The 25,000-nt window shown below is 43.9% G+C and overlaps 1 protein-coding gene across 4 annotated transcripts in view; it reads left to right on the top strand.

Moving 5' to 3' along the window:
- Positions 1 to 25,000, top strand: part of ZEB2 (zinc finger E-box binding homeobox 2) — a 115,402-nt gene that overhangs the window by 88,599 nt on the left and 1,803 nt on the right. For 2 of the 4 annotated variants that reach the window (XM_075028968.1, XM_075028966.1), the window contains 7 exons: positions 652 to 720; positions 7,103 to 7,291; positions 8,000 to 8,214; positions 10,747 to 10,855; positions 11,745 to 13,714; positions 15,742 to 15,922; positions 24,791 to 25,000. The exon at positions 24,791 to 25,000 is cut by the window's right edge and continues 1,803 nt beyond it. In XM_075028968.1, the coding sequence (XP_074885069.1) occupies positions 652 to 720; positions 7,103 to 7,291; positions 8,000 to 8,214; positions 10,747 to 10,855; positions 11,745 to 13,714; positions 15,742 to 15,922; positions 24,791 to 25,000 (2,943 nt within the window). Of the gene's footprint in view, positions 1 to 648; positions 721 to 7,102; positions 7,292 to 7,999; positions 8,215 to 10,746; positions 10,856 to 11,744; positions 13,715 to 15,741; positions 15,923 to 24,790 lie in introns of all 4 variants that reach the window. The other 2 variants (XM_075028967.1, XM_075028965.1) reach the window with 1 other exon arrangement.

The following is a 25,000-nucleotide window of genomic DNA, read 5'->3' as shown; positions in this document are numbered from 1 at the left end:
GCATGTGAATTAACCCAATTTATGGCCATAAAGGCAGACTTTGTCAGCGCACAGAGAGTGCACAGAAGACGCAAACAAATCGTACGGGCAGAGAAGAACTGCCCACAGCTGAAAATTTGTCACATTTCTGCACCATTTGATATTAATACACGCTGCGCTTCAAATGAGGTTAAAATGATGATGACAGCTCGGAAGATCTGTGTGACGATAGATAGAAATAGAGATATAAGAACTTCTTACATCTTCCTTTTGTATTTGCAGTTTCTTCCAGGTACAGATCTCACAGTGTCTGTTAACTGCTTATTTCTTTTAAATACAGAAAAAAAAAATAGAAAAGAAAAGAAAATTCCCTTTTTATAGCCCGGCTGCTTATTAGATTAGATTTGGGGAAAAGCCCTTCATTTACTCCGGACAAATAGTTCTGTTTTCCACCACTGGCTGTCATGTTTAAAGTAAATAAGTTCTCGTCCATCCAGCACCGCTGAACTCATTCAGTTGCCAGAACAAAGCCATTGTATAGAGGTCCACAACAGCCCTTTTCTCCCCTTCCCGGAGCAGGATCTTCCCCGCTACCGCAGCGTGCTCCCTAGCTTTGTGAGCCAGTCAATAACCCGCAAACGCTAAAAAGTGTGCATGCTTCTTTCGCAGAAGAAATGAAGGAAGATTATGACACTATGGGGCCTGAAGCCACAATTCAGACCACGGGAAACAATGGTACAGGTAAGGGATCGCACGATACGAGCGGCGCTTTTCCTTCGGTATCACGTAGAATTAGCTGTGCATGAAGAGAAGAAGTGACAAAACAATTTCTTTCTTGTTTTCAGTTGAACAGTTGGGAAACATTTACCTAATTCTCCTGGGTTTTTTAAATTTTTTTCCCCAATTTGATCACAACGGTGCAGCGACAAACTCCTTTGGTGAGGGTCCCTGCTCCCCCTCCCATGCCCCGCAACGTTTCAGCCCCTAACTCCTTTTAACTGCGTCCTTGTGAGCTAATAGTTTTCAGCAGCGTGAGGAGATGTTTTCCCAGCGAGGGTGCATCTCGTATAGTTTAAAGTAGCTGGACCAAGATACAGTGGTCTTTTAATGAGAGGGACTGTACAAAGAGCTTGATAATGAGGATGGGGTGCACCCTTCTTGGCAACCCCAGATTCGCATGGTGCACAGAGTAAGCTACTTCAGAGACTGAAAACATCTTTTCAGCAAGACACACATAAACCCCTTACATAGATACACAGACACACACACTTTAAATGCATATTTATGAGATTATTATGTTTCTGGCTAATCTTTTTTTTTTTTTTTCCACTTTCCACATCTCTTTTTTTTCCTCTCTTCTTAGAAATCAATACATTTTGTGGAACAAGAAAGGGGACAGAGATATTTAGCAGGCATCATCTCCGAGCCATCTCTTTTTTTCTGTAGCAAAGCAAAACAGCAAAAGGTTTCTGTTACTATTTTCTAATCCAAATGAATTCAGGGGTTTACCATGTTCTTTCCAAAGGCCACAAGGCCCCAATCCATCCTCAGCACAGCTGAACGCCATACATCACCCAACGTTTCTTTTGCTTTTTGTCACAATTTGAGATGTTGCAGATAGCCCTGATTTACACGGTTAAAAGTAAGAGATTTCTAGTATAAGTACATTTCTATGCATTCCACTATGAGTTTTAGTTCATAGGTAATGCCCTCCACAAATATTACTGTAAAAGGTGGTACCTAAGTCTTGCAAGGATTTTATTACTCACACTTTCCTAATGTTGGTAACACCCACATAAAACCCCAATGCTCTTATTAAGTAACACAAGAAATTTACTTTATAATTCTTGAGGGGGAAAATAATAGGAAAATAAAACCATGTCACTGCTTTTTTCATCCATTAGATTTACTATGCATGAAAGGCGGGTGGCACCAAGGTACAGTTTATCCTTATGTATATACTTAATGATGTTGCTGTACAGAACTGGATACATATGTATTTTAAAAGCTTTTTTACTTCCAAGGGACGTTAATAAAGCGACAAATTGTGCTTAGCACTTGGAGAAACAGGACTTTAAAAGACGTCTGATTCGGAAATAAGACTTGATGGTTATCTGCATTACCATTACCAGAGCCTTTGAGGTCTCCTATCAGTCCGTGTGACTTCCTTTGCACATATTTTCCTTACTATAACAGGCCTTGACTCTTTCATATTTGCAGTGTGGTCTGCTTGAGGGGGAAGACTTCGTGTCCTCTTAGCCCCTTCCCTTCCAGTATCTGATGGTGTCTTCTGCCTGCTCGACTTCGCCCTCACGGCATCTCTCTGGGGGCAGGGTGCCCTCAAGCCCCCCCGCAGCGCTGCCGCTAACCCCGCGTGGGGTCTCCTGCTGCTTCTGAAACCAGTTTTGTGGGGGAAAAGATAAAGGTTGCCCCTACCCGGCCTGGTGCAGTGCAAACTCGTGGTTCAAAGAGTGCTTTGCATTTAGGCGGCCTGTGTTTAAAAGGCAAGAGCTGCTCTGGATGTTGCACCTGGCAATTCCTTCCCCAAACGCCTTGTGCAAAAGTCCCAGCCTCCTCTTTGCTCCAGCTGTTATTCGCTGTGATGGGCAGCTTGCTCAAATAATGATTACGAGTTTTCTAGTGCTCTGCTAGTGTTTAATTCGAATCTTTTATCACTGAGGCGTTCAGAGCTACCTCCTTCAGTGGAGGCTGATACCTGGGTGGAGAATATTTCTGTAATGACTGCAGTCTCCATAGTCTCTTAAGAGCAATGTCAGATTACTTAGTCATATTAAATCATCTGATAAACTAAAGGCCTTTGCCAGTCTTTTCACCTTGAGTGGAAGATGCCAGGTGACTATCAGGAGCTGCAGCATCCTTCACGTAGAGTAAAACTGAGGTGCCCCAACCGTTGTTTGAGGAGGAAAGGGAAGAGGTCAGTCCCTGAGCTATTCGAGATCCTTCCTAGCTAGTCTGGGAAATGTTCAAAGCTTTCTTCTTCAGCCTCGCTATAGGCTTTGGGCCTTTCTTGAGTGTATGGCCTCAACTTTTCCCTGCAGGTAGTAAGGGGATTGAATACTGATGTTTGATAAAATAGCTGAGGTGAGGCTGAGACTCGACCCAATGACAGAAGTTGGATCAGTGACTCCATCTTCAGCGAAAGACACGCCGCAGTGACCTTCTGGTGTCCAAGAAAGCCATTTGGGTCTTCCTACTGATTAACATGGGCTCTTCCAGATGGGCCAAGAAGGTTTCTCTCATTTAACGCAACGTGCCTCTCCTTCTTGATGCCAGATCTTGCAGTGTTCCACGACCTGGGCTGAGCACAGAGATAGGAGATACAGCTTCAGACTCATTCACATGCATCCAACTGGCAAAGTTGCTGTAGGTGCATGCAACAACTGTAGTGTATTTTTAGCATCAAGTTCATTGCGGAACGTCATTAGGAGAGAAAGAAAACTAAACGAAAAAGTCTCCGTTATTAAATTATTCTGCTAGTGTCAGAATGGCCACTTCCTAGTGGTATTTAAAAAAGAAATTTTGTTATCCATACATTAATCAGCTGCATTTTTATAATGAGCCATGGAGGCTGTATAGTGGAAAAGCAAAAGTGACCATTAGAGTGAAAATTTTAGTCTTCGGTCCTGCTAAATTAATTTGTAAATATTTCTGGGATTTCTGAAATGGTTTACTGGACAAAATGATGTTTTGCAGGAGGGGTTTTTTAAATGTGAATGAATAAATTCCTATAGTTTATTTTATTGTACCTGTTACGGTTGTTACAACTGGGATGTTTGCAGAAAATAGATTAACAAATTCCCTGTAAACAAACAGAAAAAAAATTCCCGGTTTCGATTGCTAACATCTGACAAGCTTCGAGTAAAGATCTCTTAATATAATTTAAAGAACGGAAAAAAAAAAACCCCTTTGGAGGGAGGAAAACAGAAGTAAAACTTGGCAGGTTGGAGGACAGGCCGTTTTCAGGCTGTAATCTGTGTGTACCAATGGGGGCCTCTCACTTCCTGGCTAATGAAGGCTGTGGTTTTATTAGCTTTGTTTGCGATTAAGGGCAGCTATCACCATCTCGCAGGACGAGTTCCCACACACAATAACTGGTCTCCCAAGCTCCTTGAACCTCTCTCTCACTTTATCTTGAAAGGTCCTAAATGCCTCCAAAGATAGCTTTCCTTAATGCGTTTTATTTTTATGTGACACGGCCACATCGGCTTTTGGAGCTGAAAATATTTCTGCTCTCCAGGCTCCAATAATTAATTAAAAAAAGACTTATTTGGTGAGGTCACCCGCTGTAGATCGCGCTGAAATTCTTGCCTCGCAGGAGGGGATGTGCAACGTGTGCGCAGTGTCAGTCCACGAGGAATCTGGGAACATGACTTTCTGCATGGAAAACAAATTAGGGCATGGAGGGGGGAAGCAAGCCTTCCCCCCCAGAAATCGAGAGAGAAACCTAATGTTTATCAGATGGGTCTTTTTAGTAACACTGGGTGAGCTTCCAGCCATGTCTGCATTGTCAGTAACATCGCGGGTGAGAAACCAGATACACATGCTCACCTTTTGCTATTTATGTTAATCTGCAGTGTCGCAGCACTGGTGGTATTGTTTCAGTTAAGGATCTGTCAGCTTTTCCACTAAATCCCCTTGTTTTTAGGGGTTTATAATGTAGACATAAACATTTGCTTTAGCTCCCCGATTGCATGCACAGACATAGAAGCTAAATAATCCAGAGAATTAGGAAGCCAAGGCCAGTACTATCGCAGCGGTCCTCCGCAGCCTGTTGGATCAGCCTCCAGATAGACTTGGGGGCCCGGAAGGAAGAACCTCGTTTGGGTTTGAGCTTGGGACTGAAGCTCCTAATATTAACTCAGGCCTTGCTCAGTGGCTTGAATCCCTATTCTATAAATGCGGTTGCAAGCTCCAAAAGTTCCCAGCCTGCCTGGAAGAGCAGGAGGACACGTGGAGCCATCCCTTAGAGCCATCCCACCCTTTCCCCTTCCTGCTCCCATATCTCCTCTCTGGAGAAAATATCTCTTTCCCCTGCTTCACAGGTGACGTTTATTGGGTCATGGCCTGAATCTGGAAAAAAATAAACTTGTTTTCTTTGGATCTATCGCTAAGCCAAGGGAAGGAGCGGAGATGGGGCAGCGTTAAGCCGGAGGGTGGGTGATCTTGCAACAGTAGGGAGATCTAGGCATAGCAAGGGAATGAAAAGTCAAGTTTCCAATGTAAGAAGTAATGCCTCAGTTTTGGCCTGATAAAAACGAAGTCAAAAACATAGTCTGATGCTGTTGTGCATAAGGTGTACTTTGGTAACCACCATTTTGTTATATTTCTCTCACAGCAACAAAATGGAGGTAAGGTACTCGGTCTTGTTCTCCATACTCCCCTTCTCTAGAAGCTGGGTTTTTGGGGGGGGGAGAAAAAAAAGGAGATATTGCTTCTCATGCTAGTAACAAGTGATACCAGAAGCTACAGAAGGACCAAGGGAGGAGCAGCTCCGTGGGGTTGTAGCGATTCCCTACAAACCCGCTGCGATAGGAATAGAAGTTTCCTTCCAACCACGGGGTCCCATGCCCCGTGCCATTTGGTCACTGTCACTAAAATACTGCAGAACAGTTGAGAAGCTGCTCAGCCCGTATGAAAAACAGGGCATATTTGTCTCAGCCAGAGGATTTGATTTTATCAGCTAAAGGAATGAGGTCTGCATAGATGAATATCTGCTTTTATCGACGACAGCGAGATGACCGCTTCAAATCAGGTGCTTTCAGGTTTCCAGTTGTGCTCCGGTCAGAGGCCACGTCTCATTTTGACTGCCAGCATCACCTTGCAGTTTTGTAGGAAACTGAGGCAAAGCATTTACCCGTTTTTAAACACCAAGGAGCTGGTTAGTCTCTCATTTCCAGTGGTCACAAACCGGTATAACCCTGCAGGGCCATAACCCCTTTGATTTCCATGAGTTTACTCCATATTGCTCCCTGGCATCAGTGAGAGCAGAATCGTGCCATTTAATATTTTACTTTTACATGAACTGTAGAATAGTTTATGGCATTGCCTCATTTTCTTATTTCACCTAAGGAGAAATACATTAAAAATGTAATCGATCATAAGCTGTTCTTTTCATTTACGGTCAGTTAAAAACAAGTATCTTTAATTCCCTGCCACCAACTGTGTCTTCCAAGACTTGCTAATAAAAAAAAAAAAAAAATTAGAGAAAGAAAATGATCACCTCTTTTTTCCTGGTATAATTATATTAATATTTGTCCACAATGTCCCAGAGTTTTTAAGATCTTTTCTGTATGCAGTGTTCATACATGGAGGAGAAAAGCATATTTTTAGTAACAGGGTGTTTTGTGGTTGAGCATGTGTTATGTTCCATGGACATTGCATGGACAATAAAAAATAGGGTTTACACTTAAGGAAAAGAAGGAAAACTCTTGTACAGACCGTAAAAGGGGTTTTAGGCTTTGTGTCCCTGTTTTGGTCTAAAACATGCCGTTCTATCTGTAGAAATCTATGAAGCGATACCTTTTTTTTTTTAAAACAACCTATTCTCCCATTGTTGAGTTAAATTTTCAGGGAGGTAAAAAAAAAAATGAAGGGAAGATGCTGCGAGCAATTCTCTTCTCGTGCCTGCCGTGGAAGGGCAGCCCAAGGCAGGACCCATGTTGGAGGAGAAGCAGTCATGGTCTTTACTACCTGCAACTACCGTCTCCTGCGCGGGGACTGTCTTGGGTTCTGGGGGCGGCTGAGCTCAGTCCTATAGGTCAAGTTGTGTTCATACCAAAAGCCCCGGGTCCCCCAGGAGTACCCTTGAAGGTTCAGGTTCCACAGATGAAGGATTCCCTGCATTACCCAAGCCTCCTAAACTTCTCCTGCTGCCCCACAGAGCCCATGTTCCTGCTAATTTAACTGTCCGCCCTTACATCCATCCACCCCGGTAGAAAGCCCGCATTAATTTTATTAGCAGCTGGAGCAAGACCGATGAAAGCGAGGATCCAGCTGCAGCCCCAACACACCAGTTCAACCTCCGCGTACCGATGCTAACCGACCCGCGCTCTCGGGGAGGATGCGCTCAAACCTCCTTTCTTTTCCCCTTCTCTCGTTTTAGTGAAGAACGCAAATTGCACGTCGGACTTTGAGGAATATTTTGCCAAAAGGAAACTGGAGGAAGGAGATGGGCACGCAGTTAGCATAGCGGAGTACCTGCAGCGCAGCGACACAGCCATTATTTACCCCGAAGCCCCTGAGGAACTGTCTCGCCTTGGCACTCCAGAGGCCAATGGGCAAGAAGAAAATGGTGAGGCTGTAATTCATTTTTAGCCAGTATCCTGACCTCGTGCAGCTGTTGCAATTATAAATGCACTACATGCCTGGGTGTTTACCTTAAAAATTGAAGAACAGCTGCAGCAGCATGGAATTTCATGAGCAAAGATTGGGGTTGTAATTTCAGTGTATTGTGATTTTTTAGTCAGCAAATTTGTATTATTTGGCGGGTGAACTGACGAGCTGAATTTAAACGGGGAAAGGCTGCTGCTCCACTTGAGAGTTTGGAAAGTTTTAGTAGAGTTTTAGTGCACCACAAGACGGGGTAGCCGGCCTATCGCTCTCCGCTGCCTTGACAAATAATTGGGAAAGCGTCGGTGGGAAGGATTCGGTCAATGGCACGAGTAACGTAACGAGCCGGGGCTGGAATGCGAATCGCCTACCGATGGGGAAAAGTATTTCTTAGTTTTCCAGCCAGCGAGGTCCGCCGGTGGAGCGATGCCCGTACTTAATTTCCTAGCGGGGTCCGGAGCGGGTCCCGCGAGTCTGCCGTGGGCGTGCGCGGGTGCCGGTGCCTCCCGCCGCCGGTTGGAAGCGCCGTCCCTCCCTCTCGGGCAGCAGATTGCAGCGATTCTTCTCATACCATCCCGGGCAATCAGCCCATGAGCTGCCATTGATTTGCTGACCTTTTGGCCTGCCTTTCTTTCCTCCCCCCCTCCTTCCCCGCCATCCCGGGGCGCAGACCTGCCACCTGGAACTCCAGATGCCTTCGCCCAACTGCTGACCTGCCCCTACTGCGACCGGGGCTACAAGCGCCTGACGTCCCTCAAGGAGCACATCAAGTACCGCCACGAGAAGAACGAGGAGAACTTCTCGTGCCCTCTCTGTAACTACACGTTTGCCTACCGCACCCAGCTCGAGCGGCATATGGTGACACACAAGCCAGGGACAGATCAGGTGGGGGGCTGGTTTTAAGTGATTTCTTTCCGTAATAACCCCTTAGAGAAACGATATTGCTTTGATTGGCAATCATTATTAATTTTTCATGGCATTTTGAAGATGCAGATCTTTTAATGGTAATAGCTTTAATTGAGGTCTAAATGATTTTTTGATGGTCTCTTCTAATATGATTTAATAGTCTTATGTTCACGATCGAATGAGTGTGTTAATTTCTAATTTAGAAATTTTATTTGCACTTTAACTTGACTTTAGTTCGTTTTTATGTTCCTCAAAAAGTGAATGAAACTGTAGCATTTTAATTATACATTATTAAACATCTCAGCAATTTTAATTCCATTTTTCACCTAGTTTTACTTTGCAGTGTTGCAAAGAGGAGCTCCAAGACATACTAAAAGATCCGCTAATATTTTTTCATTACTTTTCAAGTAACCTTTTCAATCACGTGAAATTATGCGTGTTTTGTATAACCGTTTGTTAAACATAATTACGCATTTTTAGAATAACTCTTCCTACAGTACATATAGGCCATCATTTGTGATTGTGCCACTAACACACGCACGCGCTAGAATCGCGGCATCGCTATCATTTGTGTAGCCCGGCAGAGTATCTGCGATAAATCAAAGCACTTTTTTCCTCGATGTGATGCATGTAATATTATATCAGGGCTGCATTTAAGGAAATGCTGCGTATCTCAAACAGGTGACTGAGCTTCCCTCGTGCTCCTAAACAGGCTGGCGATAGACCTGTGCCACAAAACTCTTTACATACCAGCAGAAAAAACTGCTCCTGTCCTCGCCAGAGAATTACTTCTGAAAACCCATCCTATGGAGGGCTGTAATGGAAACTCAAATGGCACGGTTAAAACTTAAATAAATAGATGTGTGCATTGTGTCAAATTATAAAGGCTTTATGCCGTATTTATTTTTCTTAAAAACCTGAAAATCATGATCGGCTGTATTTCTCTTGGTAGGTTTTTCTCAGCATAAGGTAAATTCAGTTAGGCAAACACACATCTCCTAATCGCGCGATTTTTGCAATTAGCATTTTTAAGAGAACCGTATCTTTTGCTTGATCTTAAATCAATATAAATGATTCTAGAGCGGTTTCTCCTATTCTTTCTTTTCCAGTAGACAAACACATTTTCACATGTGTATTTTTCCTAACCTGATCCGCCGTAAGGTTCTTTCTTTTGCTTCGTATCATTAAAAACACCAGGGGGAAAAAAAAAAAAAGACAACAAACCACCAAAACCCGCCTAGATATTTATCCAACGTAACCGCCTGAAATTTCACATGCGAGAGCACGCCGGTGCTGGCGCATTATGAATGGTAGCTTTGGTGTTGAAAAGTCCCCTCATTTGCTCATGGCATTTACAATTAGTAAATTAAAATGATTGTATCATATTAACAGTGGCACAACTAAAGTTTATAGTAGTCCTCGGAGGGCGATGGGGGGAGACAAAACAGCTGTTGCTGTTTGTTTATGCAACTCAGCAACATATGAGCGCGGGTCCCTCAATGGCGCGCGGCGGGCTGGGCTCTGCTTGATCTTTGAAGGTTGCTGCTGTTTGAACAAACCTCCCTGTGTCCCATGTAACACCATCTGTCTCGCCAGGAATGTGGGAAGAGGCAGCACACCCTCGCAGTTGTCATACCGTTTCGGCGCTGCCTTTTTTTTTTTTTTTTTTTTTCCCCCCCCTTCTTTTTTTCTCCTTCCCCTCCCCACTCCCTGCTCCTGCAATAGGCTTTTGTGTCGTGGCCGCCTGCAAAAGGCTGACCTCCTACCTTGAGCATCCAGAGTGGTTGGCTGCATTATTATTAATATTATTAGATTTTTTACATTTTTTTTTTTTTCCTCTCCAAATTCAAAGTCACGGGGCTTTTCGTGCTTGTTGCAAAAAGGTCAGCTGCCTTTGATTATATCTTTATGCCACTTTTAACTTTCAACTTTCCCTCACCCCTTAGAAGAGCACTGGGGGAAAACATGGCACGAAAGGTAGCTCAAGTCTTCCCTGCTGCTCTGTGATTTCAAAAACCACTTCCAGCAGCAGCTCATGCCGAAGACGCAGTCTCTTCTGCTTGATAATGAATTAAATCTTACACGAAATGCCACTAACGACAGTATTTCTGTCTTTCCTACACACGCAGTAAACAGAATTTTTAAACAAGCAGAGTCCCACATGTTCAGAATCTGCTAGGAATATTAAGAGCCACAAATCTTCTTATAAAACAGTTTCTCTCATCATAAGATACCTTAAAGCAACACATTTCTGATGAGAGACTTAGGAAATAATTCTAAAGCAAATATCGAATGCTCATGTGAAAGTACTTTCTCATTTGTTTCGGTTTACTGCCAACATTTTGATTTTTATTGCAACACTGATGAGACAAATAAATGTACATGCAGACCTTTTGGTCCGCTTGATAAATTCAGAGCCACATTAATTTCGTTTTTGTTTTTTAAGCTACAAATTCATGGTTTCTCTTGCATAAAATTCATGTTGGTATCTTTTTTTTTTTTTTCTCCCAGCACCAAATGCTGACCCAAGGAGCAGGCAATCGCAAGTTCAAATGCACTGAGTGTGGCAAGGCCTTCAAATATAAACACCATCTGAAGGAACACCTGCGAATTCACAGTGGTGAGTAGCGGAGGTGCTGGTGTGCTCATTTGCATTTTGTTTAATTAGCTGAGTTTTAAAGACTGCTTAAAATTTACACAGTTCTGCTTCTGGCTTCTTGGAGCTACTAAGGTATTTCATAAGTGATATCTGAGTCATCCTCATTTATCATGCTGTTAATACCACGGTCTTGCTGAAAGATTTTGAAATAGTAAAGCTTCCTGCAAATAATACAGGTTGTTTGTTTGGCAGTTTGAGTTCAGAAGCGTTCGCTCATTTCTGTGCAGTCGGACCCTGAAGAGTCCATTATATTTTCCATAACAAAAAGTCCCCCCAAGTGAAATACAGCTCATAGTCTCAGCTAACGAGTTAGCGCAAAGTGTCTCATATTGAATGGCTCGTGCGTTTTGGCTCTTCCTGCTTGATGCACCGTTCAGCACACGAAATGCCGCTGGGCTCTGCCCAGGGCACAAACCTCCACCGGCTGACGTGGAGGTCCTAACACCAGCACTCAGTTTCTCACACCACGCTCGTTTCCAGTGGAAATTCCTTTTTTTTTTTTTTTTAAAAAAAAAAAAAAAAGAAGAAACAAATCAAATTTGAACAGTCTGGATTTGATTTGATTCCCTTTGTCACAGGGTACTTACCTGTGACTTGCAATGGTCAGTCTGGAGCCGATCTCACACCGTGGCGGCTGTTGCCGGCTGGAGACCGTGGGTCCAAACTGATCTCAAGACCCATAGGAAGAGGAGGGTAAAGCAGTGGTGGTGTGTGGCCGTTTCCATAGAATTAATATTTTCTCACTATTAATCAGTGGATACACAGACAATCAGTTGGGTATCAAATGCGATCGCTTGCAACTAGAGCAGCAACAAAGATAATTAACGTTTGGTTTTAATTATCATTTTAGGTGAAAAACCATATGAGTGTCCAAACTGCAAGAAACGTTTCTCCCATTCTGGCTCCTACAGTTCGCACATCAGCAGCAAGAAGTGTATTGGTTTAATCTCTGTAAATGGCAGAATGAGAAACAATATCAAGACGGGTTCTTCTCCTAATTCTGTATCTTCCTCTCCTACTAATTCAGCCATTACACAGCTGAGAAACAAGCTGGAGAATGGCAAACCACTTAGTATGTCTGAACAAACAGGCCTACTGAAAATTAAAACAGAACCACTAGATTTCAATGAATACAAGGTTCTTATGGCCTCACATGGGTTTAGTGCAACTAGTCCTTTTATGAATGGTGGACTTGGAGCAACCAGCCCCTTAGGAGTTCATGCTTCTGCTCAAAGTCCGATGCAGCACTTAGGTGTAGGGATGGAAGCACCATTGCTTGGGTTTCCTGCGGTAGGCAGTAATTTAAGTGAGGTGCAGAAGGTCCTACAGATTGTGGACAACACGGTTTCCAGGCAGAAAATGGACTGCAAGGCTGAAGAGATCTCCAAGTTGAAGGTTTACCACATGAAGGATTCATGCTCTCAAGCCGAGGAACAAGGAGTTACCTCCCCCAGTATTCCCCCTGTGGGTCTTCCAGTAGTAAGTCATAATGGTGCCACTAAAAGTATTATTGACTATACATTAGAGAAAGTCAATGAAGCCAAAGCTTGCCTCCAGAGCTTAACCACAGACTCGAGGAGGCAGCTCAATAACATTAAGAAAGAGAAGCTGCGAACCCTAATAGACCTGGTAACTGAAGACAAGATGATAGAGAACCATAACGTATCCACTCCATTTTCATGCCAGTTCTGTAAAGAAAGCTTTCCTGGTCCCATTCCGTTGCATCAGCATGAGCGTTACCTGTGTAAAATGAACGAAGAAATCAAGGCAGTCCTTCAGCCTCATGAGAACATGGTTCCCAACAAACCTGGAGTGTTTGATAAGCAAACCCTCTTGCTGTCATCAGTACTTTCTGAGAAAGGAATGACTAGCCCCATCAACCCATACAAGGACCACATGTCTGTACTTAAAGCATATTATGCTATGAACATGGAACCCAACTCTGATGAACTACTGAAAATTTCCATTGCTGTTGGCCTTCCTCAGGAATTTGTGAAGGAATGGTTTGAACAAAGAAAAGTCTACCAGTATTCAAGTTCCAGGTCACCATCACTGGAAAGGGCCAGTGCCAAGGTGGCGCTGGCTGCCACCAACAACACTCCCACTAAAGACTCTTTGTCAGCCAGATCTCCAATAAAGCCTGTGGACTCTATAACTTCACCATCTATAGCTGAACTCCATAACAGTGTTACTAATTGTGAAACTCCTCTCAGGCTAACAAAACCTCCTCATTTTACCAATATTAAACCAGTTGATAAATTGGACCACTCTAGGAGCAATACTCCTTCTCCTTTAAATCTTTCTTCCACATCTTCTAAAAACTCCCACAGTAGTTCTTACACTCCAAACAGTTTCTCTTCTGAGGAGCTTCAGGCTGAGCCTTTGGACTTGTCTTTACCAAAACAAATGAAGGAACCCAAAAGTATTATAGCCACAAAGAACAAAACAAAATCTAATAGTGTAAATTTAGAACACAACAGTGTTTCTTCATCATCTGAAAACTCAGATGAGCCACTGAACTTGACTTTTATCAAGAAGGAGTTTTCTAATTCAAATAATCTGGATAAAAGCACTAACCCAGTATTTGGTATGAACCCATTTAGTGCCAAACCTTTATACACAACACTTCCACCACAGAGCGCATTTCCCCCAGCCACTTTTATGCCACCAGTCCAGACCAGTATTCCTGGGCTGCGACCATACCCAGGACTAGATCAGATGAGCTTCCTACCACATATGGCCTATACTTACCCAACTGGAGCAGCTACTTTTGCCGATATGCAGCAAAGGAGAAAGTACCAGCGGAAACAAGGATTTCAGGTAAATTGTTGCAACCGTTTTCTTTTGAAAGGCTAGAATCGAGTATTTTGTGGTATGTCCTCTTGCAGAAGAAAAAGCCCAAAGCTATATTCAACATTTCCAACAAAATTAGCAGAGTTTACTTTAGTCCGAACGTGCGAAAATGCAGTGGAGTAGGAAAACAAACTGCGATTACCGTAAGAATACCTCTGCTTGGATTCAGAAGCAGTATCTATACCTTTGAATAGGCATAATGGCATAATGCTTATGGTTTTACTCTGTTAAGAGCTCAGTCATTTCTTACTAGAATTGTATCTAAATAATAATAATAATAATGTCCATGAAAAATCCCATCCTGCAGAAAAAAAAAAAAAAAGGGAACTTTGTAGAGAAACTGAGCTCTGCAGGGCATAACTACATTTCTCCATGGGGAAAGGGAGCAGTAGGAGGCCTCTTGGGAATCACCCCCGCACTTGGACGCAAAGCTGCATCCCTCCAAGCGGAGGTCTGTATGGCCTTGTAGCAGCTCTATCCCGTTGAAAGCCCTTCAGAGCTTCCTTCTGCATGTTTTGGGGGGGATTGTTCACCCACCGCGCATGGGAGAGGCATTCTCTCTTCTCATGAATGTCTGGGGGATGAGAAGTGTTGATGCGTTGCTTTACCGTAGCCCCTTCCTTCAGCCCGCCTCCTGCCCTTCCCCGACTACCCGTCCTCTAATCCTGCCAGTCATCTGGAACAGCTTTGAAAAGACCCATGGATTAAATGAAATTATTTGGAGGGGTAGCAGCTAGGGTCTTTAATCGCAGACAAAGTCTTTCGCTGGACACGTAAGCTGGGTCAGCACTTCTTCATGCCTGGGTACAACCCTTAATCCTTTTCTCAGGTCGTCCCAGAGTTAATACGTGAGTAGTAAAGGATTTCGCCGCTTGCGTGCCTACAGCAAAGAGCCGCTCTACAGAAGTCATGTACTTTTATAGTTTTTTGCTGGGTGTATTCAAATATAATGTACAGAGTTTAGTTAAATGAGATTAACTGATTATAGATTAATAATTTTTTTTTACATTGGCGCATGTTCCCCTATGTCCTATTATGGTCTATTAGTAATTTTACTGACTAGTAAATGTTTTATAGTTTCAAATGTGAAAATCAGGTATGGTTTTACATTACAGGCTGTAATCCCTCTTTGCACAATAGGAGCATAAATAGCACTGCACCTCCATAACAGCTGTTCCACTATTCCAATTTACAGTACATCTGCCCTCTTTGTAAATGTATTTAAGCCTATTTAATCTTCTCTAATATTAATTAGTGCAAACCTAGTCTAAGAACACCGAACTGTGTGATAGCAAATGGAAATGTATGTTATCATGCAAGTTTGCACTCTCTTTGGATCAAGACAAAATAAATATCAAGAAATTTAATAATTTACTGATCCACATTCATTATTGCTTAATGCTGACGGCTGTTTTAACATAGATAGAACATTGATAAAAAGTGTTATTAATATTCCCTATTTCAAATTACAAAATTAAATATAAAAATATAGCTTGAGGCCTTTAGTCGGGAGACATACATTTAAATGGATTGCATAATAATAACATTTGTACCTAAATATAAAATTCAATTAAAACCTTTCTACAGATACAGAATATATCCAAGTTTCACTGTTTTGAAAGGAATGATCTCTTAGCTGTTGCTTACGCTCACCCCTGAAAAATGTTACAAATACCTTTTGCCATTCACGAAGAGCCTCCCCTTTGCGTTTTCTGCTCCTTGAAAATATTCAGCGCCAATATGATAACCAGCGTCCGCTTGTGTAAATCATATTATTGCAGAGCACTCAAAACCAGAAAGTCGGTTGCGGGCAGAGAAGTAGGAGGCTCCTCGTAGAGTTCCCATCAGCTGTAGTTTCATTACCGACGGGTTCCTAAGCCAAGAGGGACACCCATCCTAAGCAGAAATGATTTTAACCTTTCTGGGGAGGTTGGTTCCTCTGGGGAAGGAGCGGTGGTGGAAGCAGGTGTCGCTGACGGGTGGTTCCCTCACAGGGAGAATTGCTTGATGGAACCCCAGACTACATGTCCGGCCTCGACGACATGACGGACTCCGACTCATGTCTGTCCCGAAAGAAGATCAAGAAGACAGAAAGTGGCATGTACGCGTGCGACTTATGTGACAAGACATTCCAGAAGAGCAGTTCCCTGCTGCGACACAAATACGAGCACACAGGTAGGGCGGCCGGCCGCGCGCGCCGAGGGGAGGGTTGAGGTCCGTGCTATGCTCCTTGCAGTGTTTCATGAGTACGCTTGTGCAATGAACGGTTCAGCAGGTGCTGAGGCTCTCAACAGGGAAGAAATACTATCTTTTGCTCAGTTCAACTTATTTTTTTCATTATTTTTTTTTTAATGGTCATTGCTTGGGAATGGGCTGTTGGATGCGATGGGGTGAATCTTGGCAGGTGCTAGGTGAGCTCTCGTGCCATGTCGAGCGTGGTGGCAATCGTGGCGCTCAGCATCTCGCGGGATGAGCCCTCTTCAAATAAGGCAGGCCCTAGCACTCAGAAAGGGCTGCAGTTTGGTCAACACAAAGCCTGGCACGGGAAGGAAGAGTGACAGTGTACTTCTCGTTTCTTAGACACTATCTTACCCCGCACCGTTTAATCCAGTAGAAAAACTTCCACTGACGTTAGCAGCGTGAGAGCTGGCTCTGGCCAAGTTATCTGAAAGTAAACAGCTCACGGGGGTTGCTCTCGCCGTGATTTCGCACGCCAGCAGCGCAGGCAGGTTGCATTTCGCTTTTTCACTTCTCAGTTAATGCCCAAGGAAGGTTTCCTTCTTTCCCGAGTAGGAACTGATTATCGTTTAGTTCAAGGAAGCTTGCCAAAGCTCACCGCGGATTGTCAGCTTAAAAAATATTTTGGTTTGAAAAAGACCCTCCATCACACCTATGCTGGCCGTGGTTCCCCTCGCGGGCAGCGCTCCCTTCCCTGCTGTCAGCCAGGACAGGCATGAGCCCGGAGGTGGAGGGCTCTCCGAGGGGGACGCATCGGCTCAGCACGTTTCAGCTAGGGGAAAACGGGACCGGAGCTCCCCAAATAATAGAGATATCAAGTTCTGTTAGACAAAGGGAATGTGAATTATCATGTGAATTATTGTGCAGCAGGACATAAACCAAACTCCAACTTCCTAGAGTTAGAAAAAGCTTACTCAGGAGGAAACTTTCCTTAACTTTGAAAGCTGAGTCCCACTTCAGGAAATGAAGCGAGTCACATCATCCTTCAATCTCACCATGTGACAGTAAAAAACTTATACCTCTCTATTAATACATCTTCCAGGCCGCACATAACCATTTGGCATTTCACATATGAAAAATTTACAATTCAGAAGCGGGCTGTGCCTTTAAAAAAAAATTCTTTACTTTGTTATTTTTCCTTCTTACACTTTTCTTCCAAATTTTAGGCTAATCCCACAGGAAAATAAAAAAGGAAGTTAAAATACATGTGAGATTAGGAAAGAAAATTAAAAGCAACATTTTGGACTAGATCAGCTAGTTCATTGGTGGAATGTGCTTCCCACTACATTATTCAGATCAAATTGTTTATTCAGTAGAAGAAGCTTTGAAGGCTTTACGTCCCTGCACCTTTCCTCTCCTGAATGATTTTATTACAGCCATCTGCAAACATTATGGTTTACTACACTACTACCGTAAAGCTCTTATGTTAGAACTGGCCTTCGTATATATCGGGATCTGGACATATGGTCGAATCCCATAAAGTTGGTAGTCCATAAGGTCGACAGACATATGGTTGAAAGGCTGAAAATTTGACAAGCTGAAATGTGTGCAATCACCTTGATTTGCAAAATAAACTGCATTTGTAAAAGCAAAAATATGTTCTGGTCTTTAAGTAGCACGGGAACCTACTGCCTAGAAAAATACCACACAGCTGCAGTGTAGGGACCTTTCCCCTTCTTCTTTGCTCTGTCCTTTTCGGCTTCTCAACACTACGTCCGTCAATTTTATGGGACTTAGCCTTATGATCCAGAACATGTACGCAGTGTCATATTTAATACGCTAGAACCACAGCACATCATCAAGCCCGAGCGTGGCATTTAGAGACAGGAAGGATGGTCTTGTGGCAAAGGCATGGGCGGTGAGGCTGAGCGTGCCGCGCTCTTTTCTGCCTTGCCACAGACTTCCTCTGCAAATTTCAGCAAATTGCTTCATCTTTCTCTCACCTTCGCCCATCTTTGAAATGGAGGGAACCGATACCAGCCCGCCTCCCTGGGGTGTCGTAAATCTTAATTCATGCAGGCTGAAATCCTGCGATGGAATTCGCTATGGGAAGTGTGAAGTATTACTAAGGATGCGTTTGCTTTTTCGGAGCCTCCGCGCATCATGCTAACGTTGGATAGAGGTGGTTGGGAGCTCTGAAGACCTTGGCTGGGCTAGCCCCCATAACTCATTCACAGCCTTCAGGAGGCACGCCACGCTGGGACTGTGGCTAATGGCTTAGCAGGCATCTTCAGTGAATTTCAAATTAATTTGAGAGGGTTTGGAAAAAGCTTGGAATTGCATGAATAACGTAGGGGCGAAATTGCAGTCCGTGTGCAGTGGAAGGAACAGAATTGAACGTAAAGCCATCTTCTGCATATGGGGTCATTGTAAGAGTAGGGCCAGATTTTTCAGTCGACTTTTTGAAACCTAAAAAAGAGAAAAAGCTTCTTTTCTGTGTGTTTTGCTATTTTCTGACCAGCTGATCACGATCCGTTGTTACTTCATCAAAAATATATTTTAGGAGGAATTGGAACACTTCCTGTCTTTCCTGGAGAAGCACAAATAGTGGATGTTGTTCATACCGATGTTCTTTTTCCTATGTAAAAAAATCTATGTGCTTTTTTAGGTCTTTTCTCTGATATTTGAACAATCAGATTCTTACTTGTCACCACTTCTCACACTAGAATGAGGGTTAAGAGAGTCAGACAGAGGCCACGTTCCTGCTTTGCAGCCCCTAAAGATTTACCCCAGAGAAACTATTTGGCGCAAAAAATAACATTGACAGGTAAAACTACATGAACTGCCTTAATCGTGTGCTACACCAACTGTTGTAAAGGAGAAAACAGGAATGTCATAGGTATTGCAGCGGAGCTGAGTTTCCCTCCCAGGGCAAGAAGAAGAATGGGATTTGGCCGGTTCTTTGTGTCAACCCAAAAACTTTTGGTAGGACCATGCGGCTGCAGATCAAGGAGCTCTGTGATTACCTCTGTACAACATGCCTGCCGCAGCTTGAGCACAGTAGAAAAAGGGACCCAAATTTCACAATCCATAATATTTAATTTATGCAGTATTAGCGGCATTCTGCAATAGCTTCTAGCTTCATGTGGAGAAGGAAAATTTATTGCCTTACTGCAATGAGTGAATTGCATTGGTTCTGGCCGATCTGAAATTTAGCACAGAGGCCACTGCTTGTTGCAGGACCAAATTCTGCCAAGTTAATTTTGGGATGCCATTTAGTTTTCAGAGAAGTTATGTGTCCCTCTTAGAGTTTGAGCTTCACAAGCTCTTATTTCTTTAAAACCAGCAGCACTGTAATTAGGGTGCAGAGCACGGCAGGTAGCACAGAAATTTGGTGCTCACATTATTTTCCCATGCAGTTGTATGGACTCATCCTAACTTTGGTCAGGCTGAAATTAGTTGAGCGGATACTGCATGCGTCTAATCTCAGATTTCTCCAAGCTGCTTAGCCCAAGGTTTGAGGCCCTTCCCTTACTAAAGGTGAAGAAGATGGTTGCCTTCACGGCAAAGCACTGGTACCATTTGGCGAGCCAAAAAATCTTTGCATTGCAGATAAGGAGGGAAAACAGTAGTAAGTAAGCAGGAGAGGCAACAGAATGGAGCATCTAGAAATAGAGAAATATCATGGCTCCTGGGTAGCAATCCAGCCCCCCTTGGTCACCAACGCTGCGTTGGGCTGATTCGGGAGTAAGGTGAAGGTTAGGGTTTGTTCTGCCGTCGTCAACACCCACGTCTTCTACACACCAGCTTTATCGTAGCTTCGCAAGGAAACTCGCAGCGTGCCTGCTCTGCAACAAAAGCTGGAAACGGTTTTTCAGAATCCTACCTAGAAATTTTAAATCCTTTCATTGTTGTTCTATATTACATCATATTCTATTTTATTACTTGTGTGGGCTGTCGAGGGCCTCATAGCTGTGCTAGTGCTTTCATCCTTTCCTTTTCCACTGTATATTTTATTAAGACCTCTTTTTTATTTTTGTAGCTTTCATGCTGATGCAAGCACTAGTTTTATTTCCAGATTGATTCTGTAAACTAAATATTGTTCTTGAGCCTGGTAGCAAATCAGCTCTCTCTGGCTAGTATTTTGAATTCCCAGCTCAGGAGTTTTCTTTATTTAGAGCTCGATTCATTAAAAATTTACATGCTATTTAAAGGTTATTTTTTCTTGCTTTACTCTGATACAAGTTTAGAATTCCCCATTTTACACTCAAATAAAGAAAAAAAAGAGGATATATTCTATGCTTGTGAAATTTGTTCTGTAGACAAGGTCTCCTATTCAAAATGGAACAGGTGCAGCTTGGGCAATTATATATAAATTGCATTTATCTTGCACCTTTGACCGCTTCGCTGTGCTCTGGCCGCTAATCCATCTCCATTGGGACTACATCTAACATCCAAACCCCCAAGCAGCTTCAAAAGAACTGCCTTTAAAAAATAAAAACAAACTGTCACAAAAATGTTTCCTTCTTCCCTCCAAAGAGTAGGATTTCTGTTTGGCCCCCTCCTATAGAAAAAAGACCCACTTGCCTTAGGCAAAGGCTGGGTGATATTTAGTCTGGGACCAGTGACAGCTTATGATCTGATGTCTTATGACTTTTACACCACTGCAAATGGGAAACGCATAGCTTTTCAGTCAAAGACTTTTAGCCCAGGAAGACTGATAGATACTTACTGTTAGAGATTTGGTTGTTTTATTTTCACAGAAATGCAATTTTAGAGACTTTGCAAACAGATTAGTTATGATTTTCCCTCTGTAAATTGAGCGCAGATCCCTGTGGGAACCTCTTTTTGCAGATGGTGGAATAAAAAAAAAAGCCCTAACCTTTCCTTTTGATATTCGAGAGAGATTTATCATTTAGTTTCACTGCAAAACGTGGCATCTACGTCACGCGTCCACCGGACGACACCCAAGGGTTTCGTGAGCCCTCCTGTGAGCTGCCTTGGGTACCTCTCTCCTAGCTCCGTCCCTCACCGTCGACACAGGTCATCTCAGATGAGACTGGGTAAAAGCTGTGGGGTGGGATGTTCACATCACCTTCCTTTCGTCCCATCTCTGCTCCCCTGATGTTACGACATCACACGACAACGCTCTCACTGTGTGTTAGCTAAATAGCTGACAAAGCAGCCAGGACTACCTACGATCGCGGGTTCTCCCCATCCACCTACAATTGTAGGTTCTCCCCATCCATCTCCAGTTGGAGATTTATCCCCATCCCCCGTGTAAAATACCTCACTTCAGCTTTATTTTATGGCCTACTAATGCATTGTAGGGATTAGGCGCTCCTTTTAAATGGCTGAAATACGGGGGGTTTTGCACACGGGGGAAACAAATAATTCTTCCGCAAATGTTCGGAAACCCGATACATTTAAAAACATATTTCAATTAGTGTTGTAACAGCTGCATGCTGCGCGCTGCTAAGGTATGTTGTGTGGTGTCTGAACAAAGAACTTTGCTCAAGCTGTCATGTTCCCTCAGATCAAAACCGAGTCCTTGATATGGATGTGGTAGACTAAATAGCTCTAGTATAGTCTTTTTAGTAACAATATAAATTAATATGAAAATATGAAGTATTTTAATCTTCTCGTTTCTAAATTAATTTATAAAATATGGATGATTCCCTGCCAGGCTACCTCTGCGCTGGCTGGGGGGAGCACGAGCAGGAGGTGCAGCGTTGAACGAACGCCGCGTGGAAGGGATGAGGGAAGCGGGCAAAGATTGAGGGACGAGCACGTCACCCAACCTTGGGGACGGGCGGGTGGAGGCAAGTCTGGTTGAGCAGCAGTGGAGGTGGTTGAGTTCTGTTTGAGGAGAGGAAGAGTGCTGGGCAACCGGATGGTGAAGGGTGTAGTGGGCATCAAATGCAGCACGCATCCGAAAAATCGGGCAATTTGAAGTAACGGAGAGGGAGCGGCGTTGCGGAGAAGTGGAACAGGACAAGACAAGGGTTGGGCTTGTTAATGGTAGGGAAAAGTAAGCCAGAGGGAGGGACTGAGACAGCGTGGGCAGTTCAGTGAGGAGAAGGACACAAAAAAAACGGTGCCGAGGAAAAGCAGAAGGTCTACGGGGAACAAAAAGGGAACAAAATCAGCGACTGTGGAGATAGTAGCGAAGGGACAGTAGCGTGTTGCGGCGAGTGGGCTCAGCAGGACAGCTGGGCTGAGGCAGGGACGCAGGCAGGCGTATCTGGTGCATCCAGCTGGCTGGTTGGTAGCGTTGGGAAAGCTCCCACCTCGCCCGTGAGGGTTTTCTTCTGGCACCGCTGGGGTTTAAGGAGTGCTTAGGTCAAGAGCGTGTTGAGATTTGAAGCTAATTGGAGTAAGTGACTTGATTGTGCTAAAATCTCCCGAGCTAAGACTGTGGGATTTCCCCATCGTGGCAAAACTTGGGTTCTGAATCGCAGGTAGCCGCCTCCCCGCTCTGGATTCGGTGCAGCCCCAGGTCAAGGCTGGAGGTTCAAAGCCAAATTATGTGTACAGCTCAAAGCCCGGAGTTTTCTTCAAGCTTGACTTTTAACCAACAGGTTAAATTGGCAGAAATGCATATTTAGGAAACAGATCATAAAAGCTATACTGCTATAATTCAATATATCAAGCTCGAATTTTCAATTTTACTGTAAAGGGAAATAAAGAAAAAAAAAGAAACCCTGCATGTGTGCAAGCTTAGGAAACTCTCATACAAAGAAATGTAGTTTGAGTCCCAATTTCCAGGCATCCACTAATTTCCCTGTCACTTGGGTTATTCTGTCTGTGGTTTCTCCTGTATTTTCCTTCCTGCCAGATCTCCCCTTCATTTCATAACGTACGATTTTTGGCTTCCTTAAGCATTCGTTAATCACACCTTATTAAATGTGAACTTTCACAGTGGGACTTGAAGGTAGCTGTGACTAGATCGGGCAAAAAAATTAGCATATTCCCTGGTATTCGTTCTTAGCGACTTTGCTATGGAAGCGGAATTTTTTTTTATGCCTGACATTCCCTGCTCTCGAGTCCCAGCAGCGACTGCAGGGCAAAAGAAAGCAGATCAGGTTCATAGAGGAGCAACTTGAATTTTCCTCAAAGTCGAGATCTTTCAGTGGTCTGAAAACATTTTTTTTTTTTTTTTTTTTTTTTGCCTGACGGATTTCCTTCCATGCTGGTGCTGCCAGTGTCCCATATTCCCGGCCTTTCGATCTCGGCTGGGTTTTTCTGTCCTACCCTCCACCGTACTCTTCCTCTCCCTGCGCTTGCTTCTTTAAGAATTAACGAAATACCACACTTTTACAACTGACAGGATGGGAGGGCTCTGGTGTGAAGTTTATTCCTGTTCTGGTCACATGCCACATTAGCTAAGCATGATAAATACGCCTGAGGAATCAGGACAGTTCACTAGTAAGTTCCTAACGATCTGCTCTAGCAATAAGACATGCAAAGCAGGGCTCTGCATTTCAGGCACCGAATACCAGCATTTTTAGATGCGTAAAAATAGCCCAAAATATAAAACAATGACCAATTGGCACTGTACCCGCCTGCATGGTTGCACCACTCCGGAGCATTCAGTTGAATGACACTAAGATTATAATTTGACATTTTGAAAAGAAAAAAAATCTGGCTGAAGGTACTAATGTTTGATTTTATTTTTTGCCTTCTGCAATCTAAGTTTGGTGATCGGTCTTCACTAATTCCAATCTTTGCACCATATGTTATGTCTGGATATCTCACGGTTGCATCATGCTTTGCTGAGTTTTGTCGTGTGGCATCATGCTGACAAGTATTTTTTGTCAGCTCTATTTTGGAATTAAGCTTTCAGTATGGCAGTTCTGGAAGGTGTTGAAGGCATTCCTGTGCTATTTGTGGCCTGGGATCAACCAGATGTGTTTAGGCTTGGCACTGGTTTTGAGTTTCAAACATTGGTTCGAAACTGCCTGAAATGCCAAAGGAAATACTGTTTTCTGCAGCTTAACACTACTTTAGCACTCAGCGAGTGGCTGACAACATTTTATTTAGAAACCCCTTATGCTTCCGTGGCAGATGTATATATTTGTATTTGCTCACGTGGTGGGGGGAAAAACGTCTTTCGGTCGTCGAGGGGCTTCCTCCCCGAGGCGAGGGCTGGAGGAGAGGACCCCTGCGGTGGGTCGGCGTGGGTCCAGCCCGGGTCCTCCTGCCAACAGCAATCCCCGTAGGGACTCGACGAGTCCCAGCTCCCTCTTGCTGTCGCTAGAGCCGTATCCCAAGGTAGAGCACGAAGGGCTGGCCTTGGGGGTGCTGTAGGTGGGGAAGGGTCGGCCAGCGGTTGGCTTAACGCTCGCGTGGCACCACTGGTGAAGGCACAAAGGTAGGATGTTGGCTTCCTGCTATTCACGAGCAACGTACACAAAGAAAACTTTAAGAAACAAAGGTCTTCTCTGCAGGCTAATCTCTTCAGCGAGGGGGGGGGGGGGGCGGGGAGAGAAATACGGCATGTATATGATGCTGTCAGCAGAATTATTTATAAATAGGGATATTTTTCGAACATTTTCATGGGTGTCAGCTGCTCGCTAGAGCTGCCAGTTTTCCATTGATGCTCTCTGAGTCATTTTCTTTATTATCCAGAGCTGCTTGAGTAAAATTACTACAATCAAAAGCCTCCAAAGTCTAAGTTGTAGCACAAATGTGGGGTTTGTCGCTTTTGTTTCTGCAACGGAGCTTCCTTTAAAGAGAAGAGAGCGGGGTGGCTCAGGCGTCGCGTTGCTCGGGCACCTTTGGGAGCGGAGGGGGGAGCGAAGGGAGAAGCCCCCCCATCCCTGCCGCTGTAACCCACGCGTGTCCTCTTGTCCTTCCTCGCAGGAAAAAGACCACACCAGTGTCAGATTTGCAAGAAAGCGTTCAAACACAAGCACCACCTGATCGAGCACTCGCGCCTACACTCCGGGGAGAAGCCCTACCAGTGCGACAAGTGCGGCAAGCGCTTCTCGCACTCGGGGTCTTACTCGCAGCACATGAATCACAGGTATTCCTACTGTAAGAGAGAGGCGGAGGAGAGGGAAGCGGCCGAGC

The sequence above is a fragment of the Buteo buteo genome, chromosome 5, assembly GCF_964188355.1.
Source record: "Buteo buteo chromosome 5, bButBut1.hap1.1, whole genome shotgun sequence".
NCBI classification, from domain to species: Eukaryota; Metazoa; Chordata; class Aves; order Accipitriformes; family Accipitridae; genus Buteo; species Buteo buteo.
Note: the sequence above shows the minus strand (reverse complement) of the source record. Positions and strands in the feature narration are given on the sequence as shown.